The sequence below is a fragment of the Polyodon spathula genome, unplaced genomic scaffold (assembly GCF_017654505.1).
Source record: "Polyodon spathula isolate WHYD16114869_AA unplaced genomic scaffold, ASM1765450v1 scaffolds_675, whole genome shotgun sequence".
NCBI classification, from domain to species: domain Eukaryota; kingdom Metazoa; phylum Chordata; class Actinopteri; order Acipenseriformes; family Polyodontidae; genus Polyodon; species Polyodon spathula.
This window is the reverse complement of record NW_024472164.1, coordinates 11,543-25,000: the sequence shown is the minus strand read 5'-3', so window position 1 is coordinate 25,000 and position 13,458 is coordinate 11,543. Positions and strand designations below refer to the sequence as shown.

The 13,458-nt window shown below is 42.3% G+C and overlaps 1 protein-coding gene across 1 annotated transcript; it reads left to right on the top strand.

Annotated features, from left to right (window-relative positions):
- Positions 1-347: 347 nt before the first annotated feature.
- Positions 348-13,121, top strand: smap2 (small ArfGAP2; the record flags this gene model as incomplete). Its single annotated transcript, XM_041240761.1, has 10 exons — positions 348-369; positions 3,535-3,698; positions 4,035-4,120; positions 5,187-5,265; positions 5,585-5,671; positions 6,112-6,187; positions 6,576-6,685; positions 7,021-7,210; positions 7,706-8,025; positions 8,381-13,121. Coding segments are annotated over 10 exons (1,260 nt in total), but the record flags the coding sequence as incomplete, so codon positions are not given.
- Positions 13,122-13,458: the final 337 nt, after the last annotated feature.

Sequence of the window (13,458 nt, the reverse complement as noted above, 5' to 3'; positions counted from 1 at the left end):
TATCGCCTGTGTGTGTGCGTGTCACGCTGCTGTTCTAGTTATTTATAGAGAGTCATCGATCCAGTTATAATGGAACTTGGTTCCAGTAGCACAAGCTGTTCACGGTGTTTAGGTAACTGACCTTTAGAACTTAGGACTTAGGCGTGTCTTATTAAACTCTTAGTAAAAACAGGAATGGATCAAATGGCTATGCAGTGGGAGTCCTATTCCCATCTCTGAAACTGATTCTTCTTACTAATATACTGTCGAGCATGGTAAGCAACGTCGTGAGGTCTGCTAGCACTGTGATCTTTGCGTAAACAGAGCCTGTTTTTTGAATGGTTGATGACCTTGTGTCTCTGTTCCAGGCAGATGGGTTTGAGCTTGTTGGTACAGTATCTTCACGTTGAGGTCTGATAAGCCTGCTCTCCTATCTTGTGTGAGCCTGCACTCCAGGGGTGGGCTTTAGTGGCAGCCCTATGTGTGAAATTAAATTAGTATTGATCTTAAGCTTGTAAAAGTCTTAACCCAGTAGCAGATGAAACACCCCTTACAAGCACATTAAATAGAATAGAAAACAATCTTTACAGTACAGGTTTATGTGCAGCAAGCACAGTATGGTGAAACAGAACTAAAGGAGCTACATTTTTTATATATCTGTTAAGCCACGGCAACTGACTGGAGCCGAAGAATGATGTCAGTCTGTTTTTTAAATTTTGTTTTTATTTCATTCAGACTGGCCTGTAGTCCTGTTTTAAGATAGTTAGTGGACAGATTGGTTTGGGTTTGTTACCTTGTCTATACTGTGTTCCAGAAAGGGAAGTTTGTATTCTTTGTAGATTAGTTGTTAGTTGGTTTTGCAATCAAGAAACACGACAAAAAGCCACATCACCTCTTCATAGTCACGGAAATCCAAACAGACCTCTCCTGTACGGTGTGAAGGAGGGAGTGAATGAGTCTAGTCATACTGTAGCACATACTGTACCGTGTGAACCCTGAGCCGAACCATTGACCCATCAACCCCAAAACTGAGAAGTGCTAGACGGGTTAAAACCACAACAATATATGTCACATACTGAACCCTCTGCCCATAAGCCAGATTTTTTGTATTAGCCATGAATGTCTCATACTTAGCTGTGCATTCTACAATGCATTTCTAAGCAGACTGGTTCGTTTACATTCCCAACAGGTACCGCAGCTTTACCTGTACGGGAAACAAGCACCCACCCATTCAGCTAAAGATGAAGCAGTATTCTCTGCACAGCACTGCATCTGTTTAAATGCCACGTTCTCAACCACCGCACAGCGTGGGCCCCCTGCAGCTCTGCTAAGTGTAGTTTAAAGCTCTAACACCATGATGGGGTTATTAAGAGCCAGGTCCTGCCAGTCCACTTTCACAAAGCTTCACTCCAGCCGCAGGGCTCCGGCCAGCTGAGTTTGGTCCAGGCGTCACCCAGCGAGGGCAGTCATTGTTTGCACCCGCGATTGTTTCCTTTCTGAAGGGAGAATTCATCAAAACCATCTCTTTGTCCAAAAACAGATATTTCTTTCACTGCACAATTGCTGTATTTGGTCCAGCAGGGAGTTGTAGCAACCTTCTCCAGCACGCTTGATATTTGGAGTCTCTACAAGGGGGTAGCCCACATTATCCCAAATTCTAAGAGCTGTACAAGTAACCTTAGTGGAGCTTAGAAGAGCTTGGTCTGCTTTCTTCTGTCTAATATCTTCATTTTTGTTGTTAATAATTAGTCAGGTGTCTCTTATAACAGAAATTATTTCTCACAGTTTGAGCAGACAGACTCCAAACTGCAAAAGATGACCCAAACTGCACAAGATGACATCCTTCTTAACATTCAGAGACACCCTATACACAACATATTAACTTCTAGTACTAAAGATAGTATCTCATCTAGCATACAGCCCTAATTTCCCATCAGTACTGGAAGAAGATTGATGTGAAGGTTATTCTATGCATAATTATAGGGTATCATATTGTGATTATCTCTTATACCCTGATCTTTCCAGCAGTGATCTGCAGAGCTTTCCTGTTGGTATGTAAAGGATGTGCCTTCATTAGCTGCAGTGCATTGTGTTTTGTTTGCTGGTGTAGTTTCACCTCTCCTGCAGTTATCCTGTTATGATTTATTTATTCAGTTTTAATCATCAGAGACCAGTGACAATTTAACATCAGTGGGAGGTGAGATTTAATAATTCAAAAGCCTCCGAGCGAACAGGGTGGCAAAGCTAACAAATGATTCTGTTCTGTTTAAGCATCAGTTCTGTATGGTACCGTTTGATCTCCCAGTACAGTACGCCTTGCTCCCTCATTGCAATGTGCACACAGTAGTTAATTGACTGCTCTGTATTGAGAATAGCACTAAGTGAAATAGCTTTGGGGAAATATAAAACGTAACATTTAACTTTCTTTTTGCCTGTTTTTTCGTTTATCTATTTTTTGTATTCTTTCTGGTACGGTTCAAAAGAGACACCTGACATCCTAAAAACACGTTAAATCAAATAGCAGTACAGATGGGAATCGTGTGAAATCAAATAACGCTACAGCTGGGAATCGTATTCATGCACCGCGCACCATGAACCACAGAAGGGAAGTGAACACACGAGAAGCAGTGGTGGGTGCTTGTGTGTTTATCAGTTAAAACACGAGATCAGAAAGGCTAGTCGCAGCGATGGATCACAGTGTATTCCTGTATTCTTTTTCCTGCAAGTTAATTACTATACCCAATGCCTTCATCAGTGACGTTCTGAGCCTACTATCTGGGAATCCTTTGATATGCACATGGATGTGTGAAATACCCCATAGACGGTTTGATCTGTTTTAAAAAGCACCAGCTCTTAATGGGGTTGAGTTGGTTACGGTACAGTTTGTGCCACCTGCAATGCCAGGCTCTGAATCACGTGTACAGTGCAGTACAGTTTAGCACCAGTGCATTCTGCATTTATTTATAGACCCATTCTCTCTCCACCTTCACTTAGCAAATGTACCCTGAAATCACAGGTCCCATGGCTTGCTGGTGAACTCTAGTTTCTTATGCAGAACAGTGACCCACTGCAGTAATGACCTGCTTAAACCACAGAGGGAAAGAATAGCTACAGTGGATTACACTGCTCAGATTCATGCCAGTGCTGTAATACTTATTTAGAATGTTTATTTAGAGTTTATTTAGTGTATTGTGTTGGCGTTGCATGCCTTTTCCTTTATCTGTTCCAGGAATGGTTTGCAAATAGATCCCAGCTTGGGGTATATAAATAGTGCTGGGACGAGCATAGGTCTCTCATGCTCTAATATTAATTCAAGCATTTTAATTGTCCTTTGCATGATTGCTTTCTGATACAGTCATTTATAAATTCTTATGAACTAATACTTTACTAACACAGAATGCATTTCAACCAGGGTTTGTTTGAATGTGCAACTGTTTGTTCCAGTACTAATTTGAATAGTAATAATAGATCTACAGCACATAATTCGCATTTGAGCACAAAGAATTCAACAGCTGAAAGCATCTAATAAAATAGAAGCATGGCCACCCAGTTAAGCATCGGTATGTTTGCTTGTTTTATCTGTAGGTCCAAGATGGGCGTCGTGGAACCTTGGTATCTTCATCTGCATTCGCTGTGCTGGGATCCATCGGAACCTGGGAGTCCACATCTCCAGGGTCAAGTCTGTCAATCTGGACCAATGGACGCAGGAACAGATACAGGTGTGGGGTTTAATGCTGTTGTGTTGGGTTCCCCGAGTGGTCTACTGAAGCAGCAACAGTTCAACACAAATAAAGAGTCCTCAAAGGGACTGAGAAGGGCCGGAACATTTGTGGCAGCTTCTTTCATTTAATTATAGAAAACCTGCACTAGCTGATGGAGGTAATATCTTAATATTCACTGTGTTGGGTCCCCTGAGTGGTTTGCTGTGTGTGGGGATTCCACTGAGAGCATCGCAATATCTGTGGCGTTTCCACTGGTTAGGAAAATGATATGTAAATAACGTTTATATACCTTTGTGTGTGTGTGTGTGTGTGTGTGGTCTTGTTGCTTTGCAGTGCATCCAGGAAATGGGCAACGCCAAAGCGAAGCGGCTTTACGAGGGTTACATCCCAGAGAACTTCCGACGGCCGCAGACAGACCAGTATCCTTCACAAACTGGTACCACTGGGGGGTGTGGGGGCCTCTTTCCAACACACATTCTTGTAGGTTTAAGTATTCCGGGCTCAGTGTTCTAGCAGTGGAACCTGAGAAACTCGGTGTTCTAGCAGTGGAACCTGAGAAACTCGGTGTTCTAGCAGTGGATCCTGAGAAGCAGTGGAACCTGAGAAACTCGGTGTTCTAGCAGTGGATCCTGAGAAACTCGGTGTTCTAGCAGTGGATCCTGAGAAACTCGGTGTTCTAGCAGTGGATCCTGAGAAACTCGGTGTTCTAGCAGTGGATCCTGAGAAACTCGGTGTTCTAGCAGTGGAACCTGAGAAACTCGGTGTTCTAGCAGTGGATCCTGAGAAACTCGGTGTTCTAGCAGTGGATCCTGAGAAACTCGGTGTTCTAGCAGTGGAACCTGAGAAACTCGGTGTTCTAGCAGTGGATCCTGAGAAACTCGGTGTTCTAGCAGTGGATCCTGAGAAACTCGGTGTTCTAGCAGTGGATCCTGAGAAACTCGGTGTTCTAGCAGTGGATCCTGAGAAACTCGGTGTTCTAGCAGTGGATCCTGAGAAACTCGGTGTTCTAGCAGTGGATCCTGAGAAACTCGGTGTTCTAGCAGTGGATCCTGAGAAACTCGGTGTTCTAGCAGTGGATCCTGAGAAACTCGGTGTTCTAGCAGTGGATCCTGAGAAACTCGGTGTTCTAGCAGTGGATCCTGAGAAACTCGGTGTTCTAGCAGCTGTGGATCCTGAGTGGATCCTGAGAAACTCGGTGTTCTAGCAGTGGATCCTGAGAAACTCGGTGTTCTAGCAGTGGATCCTGAGAAACTCGGTGTTCTAGCAGTGGATCCTGAGAAACTCGGTGTTCTAGCAGTGGATCCTGAGAAACTCGGTGTTCTAGCTGTGGATCCTGAGAAACTCGGTGTTCTAGCTGTGGATCCTGAGAAACTCTGTGTTCTAGCAGTGGATCCTGAGCAAGGTAACTCTTACTGCATACTGACTAATGCAGTGGTTTGTATTGTATCCGATACCAATTAATCAGCCTTAATTAAAGCCGTGCAGCTCTGTGGAGGGTTTCATACGGGACAAATACGAAAAAAAGAAATACATGGATAAGAGTATCGACATCGCTGCCTTCAGGGTGAGCTCCCCTTGGTTGTACTTCCTCCTTATAGTTTGTTATTTCCGATGTTAGGTTACACAATTCAGTTTGAAACAGGACATGAACTGACTGCAGGCGTGTGCTACTGTACAGCATCCTAGCTGTAGTTTGATGGTATGGGTGTAAAACATTGTCATGTTAACTAATGCGTTGTTGTTTCTTGGGAAGGCACTTGCAGTACGGGTGAGTTTGACGGTGCGTGCAAGCAGTTTATTCATTCATTCAGTAAGCCCCCCCCCCCCCGAGAGAGAAAGCAGAAGCTGGCTGTGCCTGTTTTGAGGATGTCGTGTTCTTGCAGAGAGAAAAGGACGAGGCTTGGAAGAAAGACAGCGAGCCTGTCAAAGAGAAAAAGATGGAGCCAATTATTTTCGAGAAAGTGAAACTGGTGGGTTTTCTTTCAACGCCGGTGTCTAAATCTGGTTGTGTTGCTATGGAAGTTAATGGGCGTGTTTGTAAAGAGTCCTTTGTATCATCACACTCTGTATCCAAGATATTAGTGCTGAGCGTGGGGTTTGCTGTACGCTTTCCAGTCTTCTTAAACAATTCGGATTGATATTCCCATATTTTTTTAATTTGCTGTAAATGGAACTGTATATCTCTTGGGGAAACGTAACACATATAACTGGTCGTTTTTGCCCCTGAACATGTTTGCCTTGTTTGTTCTTAAAACTGCTTATTTTCCATCAAACAGTCCTGTTTTAAAAAGTAATTTTCCTCCTGCTCTCGTAACCTTTCATGTTGTTTTCACTGCTCTTATACACCTTCATCGTTAGAGGAAGCCCTTCAGCAAGTGCCTGTGACTTCATGTGTCTTTTTCATCTGCAGAAGAGGGACGAATCCCAGCAGTTTAAGACCAGCCCCACCAAAGCAGCAGAACCCGTCATTGATCTCTTGGGCCTGGGTAACTATCGATAGCTTTCCTTTGCTTGTTTTATCTTATTAGTGAATTTAATGCAAATGAAAGGTAAAGGACAATCAGTCAGGCATTGTGAGAGCCCAGTCCCCCCACATAGCTCTATCCTGACCTGAACCCCCCCCCTGCACCTCCCTGTCACACAGAGACTGCCATCTGTGCTGTACTGTTTGCAGATTGAGAGACTATCCAATCCATGTTTTTATATCAGGGTGCACTCTCTTTAGGTAAGGTGCTGGGGATAGTTTTTTTTTCTGTGTTGGTTAAGTTCTTCATCTATCTGTGTTTTATAGTGATATGGATAGAGTGTTTTCCTTCAGTCGCTCTTTGTTTTAGTTTTTCCTATCCGGATTGACTCCTCTCTTCCTCCCTTCAGATGCCCCAGCTGCTGGCAGTCGCATTCCTAAGGGAAAGTCAAGCTCTGAACTGAGCAGTAACTTGGATTTCTTTGGATCCATGGCAGCTCCCTGCCTGGACAGCAGCAGGGTGAGGATGAGAAATAAAACCCTGGACAAGAGAGAACTCCAGCACTGTAAAACTGAACTGGGAACACATGCAGTGATGTCACTAGGGCATTTTCTAGGGTGCTTAGACACCCTGACGGTTTTTTTAATTGGGGAAGGGGGTCTGTTCGATAGATTTATACTCAGATATCTTTTAAATGCAGCCGTTTTTTATGTAATTTTAAGTACACTCAGTCAGATATTATAGAGTTTTACATTTGGCATTATGCTAACTCAATTGTCACAGTGAATAATTATCCTGACCTTGTTTAGTGTGAATTAACGCATCAGTGACCCTACTTCCTAACCCTGTCTCAGCCGTCGCCCGCAAGTTCCGTGCCCACCAGGAGCAACGCCAGCTCTGTGGCTGAAAACCTCAACCTGTTCTCTGAGCAGGGGGCTAAACCAGAGGATTCTGGGAAGAAACAGCTTTCCAAGGACTCCATCCTGTCACTGTACGGCTCCCAGACTGCACAGATGCAGCAGATACAACAGATCCCAGCTCAAGGTCAGCCATTCACTGCGAGGCCCACAGACCGTGCATTTGGAATGCAGTGTGTTACTGCTTTGCATATCTGTAGCTGTATGTGACCGTGCCAAACTGCCCCCCATATGTTAGTATCTTGCAGTTGTTAGTAATTGGTACAGTCTTTGTGCATAAGAGTGTCGAAACAAAGTATTTTATTACACAGTCATTATCCGGAATGTAATAATGTTAAAGTTTTTGGGAGCTATTAAGATAAACCCTTTAGGCACTTAAAAATAATTGTAGTTGTATTTGCCTTTACTTCATGGCAGGTGTTTACACAGCAGTAAGTGTGCATGGTAAGCTGATTTATTTCATTTCGAATATTTCTTCCCTGGAATTTGCTGCAGTACAGCAATTTACAAAACGTGATGGAGACTTCATACCGAGACTTTTCTGATCTGTTACAAATGCCCCCAGACTCCTCGTCCTGCTGTGCCGGTGGTTAGCGGTCTGCTCTGCCTTGTGTCTCCCCAGGTGGCATGTACATGGCCCCGGCTCCGTTGGGCTACCATGCGGGATACGCTCAGTACCCATCCCTGCCCGCGGCGGCCAACTTGATTGGGGGGATGATGGCACCGCCGGTGGGCATGATGGGGCAGCCGGCCGCTCCGGGCATGGTGGCACAGATGGGGATGCCAGGAGGCGGGTTCATGGGCGGCGTGCAGACCGCCGTCATGGGCGTCCCCAGCGGCATGATGGGACAGCAGCAAGCCCTGGTGGGAGGACTGTCGGCCGTTCCACAGCCTGTCTACGGGGTACAGCAGGCTCAGCAGCTCCAGTGGAACATCACGCAGGTGGGTACAGCAAATAGGGAGTTCATAGTACACCGAAATGAACTGCTTCATCAGAAAGAAAGCAGACCTCTACAGTCAAGCTTGTTTGCGTTCACCGAAGGGATGTTTTAGAAGTGGGAGGACAGTAAGCTGCCACTGTATATGCAGCGATCACTACTACTTCCAGCAGCAGTTGTATATAAAGGATCTCCTTTGAAAGAGGATTTATTTAAAAATAGAGAACTGATATTTCCTACATGGGCTTTTAACCCTTTGCTGCCCAGTATCCAATATATTTGACATTGAGAAAGTAGGCATGCGATTATGCGCCCGGCAGTAAAGGGTTGAGATTTAAAGACCATTTTTTCTTTTTAAGATGACACAGCAAATGGCGGGAATTAACTTTTACGGCACCAACGGGATGATGGGATACGGGCAGCCCATGGGTGGAGGGACAGCGCAGGGGAGCAGCCAGCCTCTCGGCACGCACGTGTGGAAATGATGAACAAGCAAGACCCCGCTCGCAACAGAAGAGAGAGGGGCAGGGGTGCAAATCTTTCTTACTTACGCTTCATCAGATAATCCAGGGAGGGGAGGGGAAAGGGAGGGGGGTGGCAGGTGGAGCTCAGCCACTTTTTCATACAACAGAATCCATTCTTGCCTTTCGAGATCGTGCCGACCCACAGTGAGAACCTCTTTAAGAAGAACCTCTTTAAGAGGAACTGCTGCCTGCCAAGCCCACACACCACAATCTGCTGGAAATATGATGCTTTTTGTAGTGGAAGTATCACAAGCTCAGTCTGAGACCACTAATTCAAACGGACATTAGTGTGGAGTCGTTATGGTTTATTTTATTTTGAATAGTTGAAATACACTTTGCTTTCAGTTACAATTCAAGGGCAGGGCATAGCTAATACAGCACTTATTAATTGCGTTTGCTCAAAAGTGCAGATTGTTCTAATTGTATTTTATTTTTATTGCTTTTAAATGTTTCATTTACTTTTTTTTCATCTGCCAGTAGATCAGCTGTGTTGCTATTGCTCATTGTTTGATTGCTATTTAACCCCATATCCCAGATTAAAAGTAAAACTGTATGTTAAATATAGGGTTACAGTATGGTTTTGGGAGACAGATAAATACGGGGTTGCTAATGTAGGAAATGTAATTATCAGCAGTAGCTATAACATAATGTTTGATATTGTTAACTTCTATAAAAAACAACGTCTCGCTTTAGGATTAGGTCTAGTTAGTGTTCTCTGGCATGCACTGCAGTGGGATTCAGACGCATTTGCATGGCTGTCTCAGTCTTCACTGCGAGTTTAGACGCACGTGAACTTCATCATTCAGTACTTTAGAAGTCACAATATCTCATATGTCAAATTAAAAAAAATATAATAATAATAATAATAATAGGAAACCAAAGACTTTCAGCAGCCTTAAAAATACAACAAATGTGTGGGGCTCCTTTGATGAAAAGGCACTGCTACGAAGATCACTGTGTTTGAATTTCTCGTGAATCGCTTCGCTCTGATAATCTTTGAGTTGATCTGGGGGTAAAGTTATGTAACTCCGCTCCTGCAGGTTTAATTGGTTCGATTAGAAAAGAACATGTTCTGGAATAAAGACCTGGACTGGAAGGCTGCCTGTCCTTGCCCTCGAGTTTTAGGCAGTTATCAACACGAATCCATATTTTGCACATTGCGCTGTCTAATCTAAAACATAATATGAAGGAGCCATAAGTCACAATAGATGTCATATTTGTAGTATTAGCAAATAATACCATAGACTTGCTCAGCCATGTAGGCATCTCTGGTCTGATTGTACACAAAAAAAAAAAAAAGGTTCTTCTTAATGAGGTCTTTTATCATCTCAACCAAAGTCATTCTCAGACCCATCGTTTCAAGAAAGAAATTCCGGGTCACAAAAAAAAGTGTTTGACTATAACATTTTTGCACTTCAGTGTGTGATTTTATTATTTGGTTGATTTTAGTTCATATGTATATATTCACTATTATCTGCTGCTGGTCTCTAAAACAAGGGCTGAATTCAGGAGCCGGCTCTCACTAGCTTGACTGTCTACCATGATGACGAATGTAAAGGCAACTGGTAAATAACATTTCTGGGTATTGATATAACTGTGCTGTGCAAACCATAAAATAACAGAACCAAATGGATTCTCAAATGGGATATGGATTCTTTCTTCTCTAGTTCTACTAGTTTCATGCCTGTCAGGTTTAAGTCTGTGAGATCTCAGCACTGTTTATGGTGAATAAACCCCAGGGTTGTATCTTCTTCAAATCTAGAGGTCATTTGTGCAATATTCATAAAGAAGTACTGTGATGCTAAGTGAATCGCATGCCTCTGCGCACACCAGCAAGCTAAGGGTTTAGTGCATCCTGCTCATTGATCCAGGAGTTCTTCACCCTGTTTAATGATCTGTTTTCTGATCCTGACGGATGTGGTGGAACTCTGTTTCTAGGGCAGGCTTCGGTCTAGAGAAGCCAGGGACCCCTGTTCTGTGGGATCACTTCTGAATGTTCACGAGAGTTCTTTCATATTGTGCTTAATGTTTAAGCCCGCCCCTGAACAGATCTGTGTGTAGAACACAGCCGTTCTGTTAGGACTACAGCCCCAGTAGAGATGCTGCTATGAGGCTGTTTAAAAAGTGTAGGGACAGGAACAGGAATCCTTGACGATTTAGTTAGATTGATGCAGAATATAACATTCTAAATGTGTTTTCATAGCATGTGCTTCACATTTAATTATACTCTTACATTATGTCTTGGTACTGTGTCTGGGTAGCTAACTAACTGCTTGATCTAGCTGTTGATAAATGTGTATAGAAGCCGAGGTTGCAGAAATGTGTTTTTTTTTTTTTTTTTTAAAAAAGCTTTTTCACAGGAGAAGATCTGTGGAGAAGCTCTGTCCAGGCAGTTGAGGAGGGAATAAGAAAGAAAACTGAGTGGAAGGACCTAGATACCAAAAATATACCACTCATTGACACACTCGCACACACACGCACTCACTCACACACTCTCACACACGCACGCACTCACTCACTCACACACACACACACACACACACACACACACACACCATTTCCTGTGATACTGAGCCCGAGGGACACCCAGTGACCACTTTTCTACTTCTCCTTGATGGAGCGTTATTTAGGTGGGATCACATTTAACCCTCAGACGAAGGCGTTCCAGTTATGTGTGACAGCTGGTGGTGTTCCAGTCTGTATACTTAACCATTGGGGAAGGGTTTTAACTTTGCAGGTTCAGTGTCATGCTGTTGCTATGAATGTATATGTGTACAATATAACTTTTTTTTTTTTCTAAAGCTTAAAGCTAAGCTTAGATGTGAGTTCATTCTTGCTCATTTTAATAACATGCTGTGACTCCACCTGCTGGATAGGTGCAGGTACTGCGGATTGTTGGGACCTAAAGAATACAGGATTGTTTGTATAAAGCTTGTTTTTTTTTTTTTTTACAGTATACATTTTGCTCTGATTTTACTATTGGGAAAACACAAACTGTTAACAAAAAAAAAAATAGTAAGAAAGAACTTAAGTGCACTTAAGATCCCTTAAATTACCCTGTAGAGTTCGTTTCTATCTTTATAACATTAATTGGAAACGGAGCAATTATGCTTTACAAATCTGACCCATTATAGGAGTGTTGAAACAAGGGGAACGAAACAAGAATGTTTCCCAAATCACCGTTTCCAAATCCAGCCGGCACATTTTTATTAGCTGTGGAAGTGCAGTTTAAAATGCTGTGTTTTTTTTTTTATTTTTCAGACTTTGCATAGTGCTTGTGAATTTCTCGCAGAATGTACCACAGTAAACCTCCTGTATATAAACAATGCAAAGAGCAGTCAGCGCTGCACCCAGGGTCAGCGTCAGCGGCTTTTAAAGCCAATGTCTGACAGAGTAAAATGGGAAATTGAAAATTGTATCAAGCATTGCATGTTGGGAAATGTGTAAATATTATTATTTTGAAAAAAAAAAACCTCACAGCTTTGAAAGTGCACTTTGTTGTCACAAAATAGCCTGAAACAGTGTTTGACTTGGAATTGGTTTTCCTACAGTACAGTAAAAAAAAGTTCCAACATCAGTACAAAGGCAAATATAATTGAAGAGCAAGAGGCAATAGACACACTTAATATAGACCACATTCAACCAATGTTATAGCGCTGTGAATGTGAGTGGATCAGTGATATCAGTCTGACTGCAAGCACCAATATGTCTTCAAATTTAATTACAATAGATTCAACTTGCCAGACCCGCATCACCAGAAAATAATATTGGGTTTGTTTTAAATCATTAATTTGGGTCTGCCCTTGGCATTAGGTAGTGTGCTAAGTTATTGGAACACCTCAAGAGTTGTCATTTCTATCCTTTATATACCTGCCTGCATGAAAACCTCAGGAGGTGAGAATTTCAATTTTCGGTCTGTAATCGGTGATATAGAAACTATAGGCACTAGTGTGAAAATGTTAGACCACTTTCCTTTAATTAGGCATCTTAAACAACTTATAAAAAATCTTGTGCATTTTACCATGTGTGGCTAAGTGTGCCTTTTCTCTTACTGTTTTTTTTTATTATTAATTGCATGTTTGGCCTAATAAAGTGATCAGTTAAATTAGACAATCGCTAATTTGCCCATTTTGAAAATGTTCCAAGATTTCCAGTTGCAGCGGTTTGATCTCATATGCACAACACAGACCTTTGCACACTGCTGTGTATTCCTATAAAGAGACTCGAGTGGATCGAGGGATGCTAGTTTTCATCACCACGGAAACCTGGTTTACTGTAAACAGCAGTTCATGTTGATTTTCTCTCTTAAGCTGTAACCAAGCGCTAGAATTGATTGAATGAGATCAGCATTTTAAATGTAACTAGTTCTGTTTACTAAAATCTGTATATTTTTAACTGTCTTCTAAATTGTTACTGTACATTGCTGTATAATTTATTTGTGGATAAGTTTCAGTGTGTACCTGTTTGTTGCTTTCGATCTCATTTTCTTTTAATGTGCAATATAATGTATGACGAGATGTTATTTAAAAGGCTTACAGATGTGGTAAATCTGCAAATAAAAGATTGTTTTATGGAAGCTATTGCAGTAGTGTTTCTGTTAACATTTTTTTTTTTTAAACAGATTCACCTTTGCTGTAAAATGCTCTGATAAAAATCAATCTGAAGATAAAAAATAAATACTTAAACAGTTTCAGTTGTGTAGCCCCTTCAGTCACTGCCTGTATAATTGTACTGTTTAATATATGCATGCTGTGCTATCTTGAAATCCTGACACTTTCACAAAAGGGTGTTTCTTATGAGGTTTATAATGGCCTTGGCATGCATTGCAATAGCATGTGCAGACTGTGCTACTGTACCTCATGCCCACCCGATGCACTCACAAGGAGACAATCCTGTATGTTAATCAGCCTTCA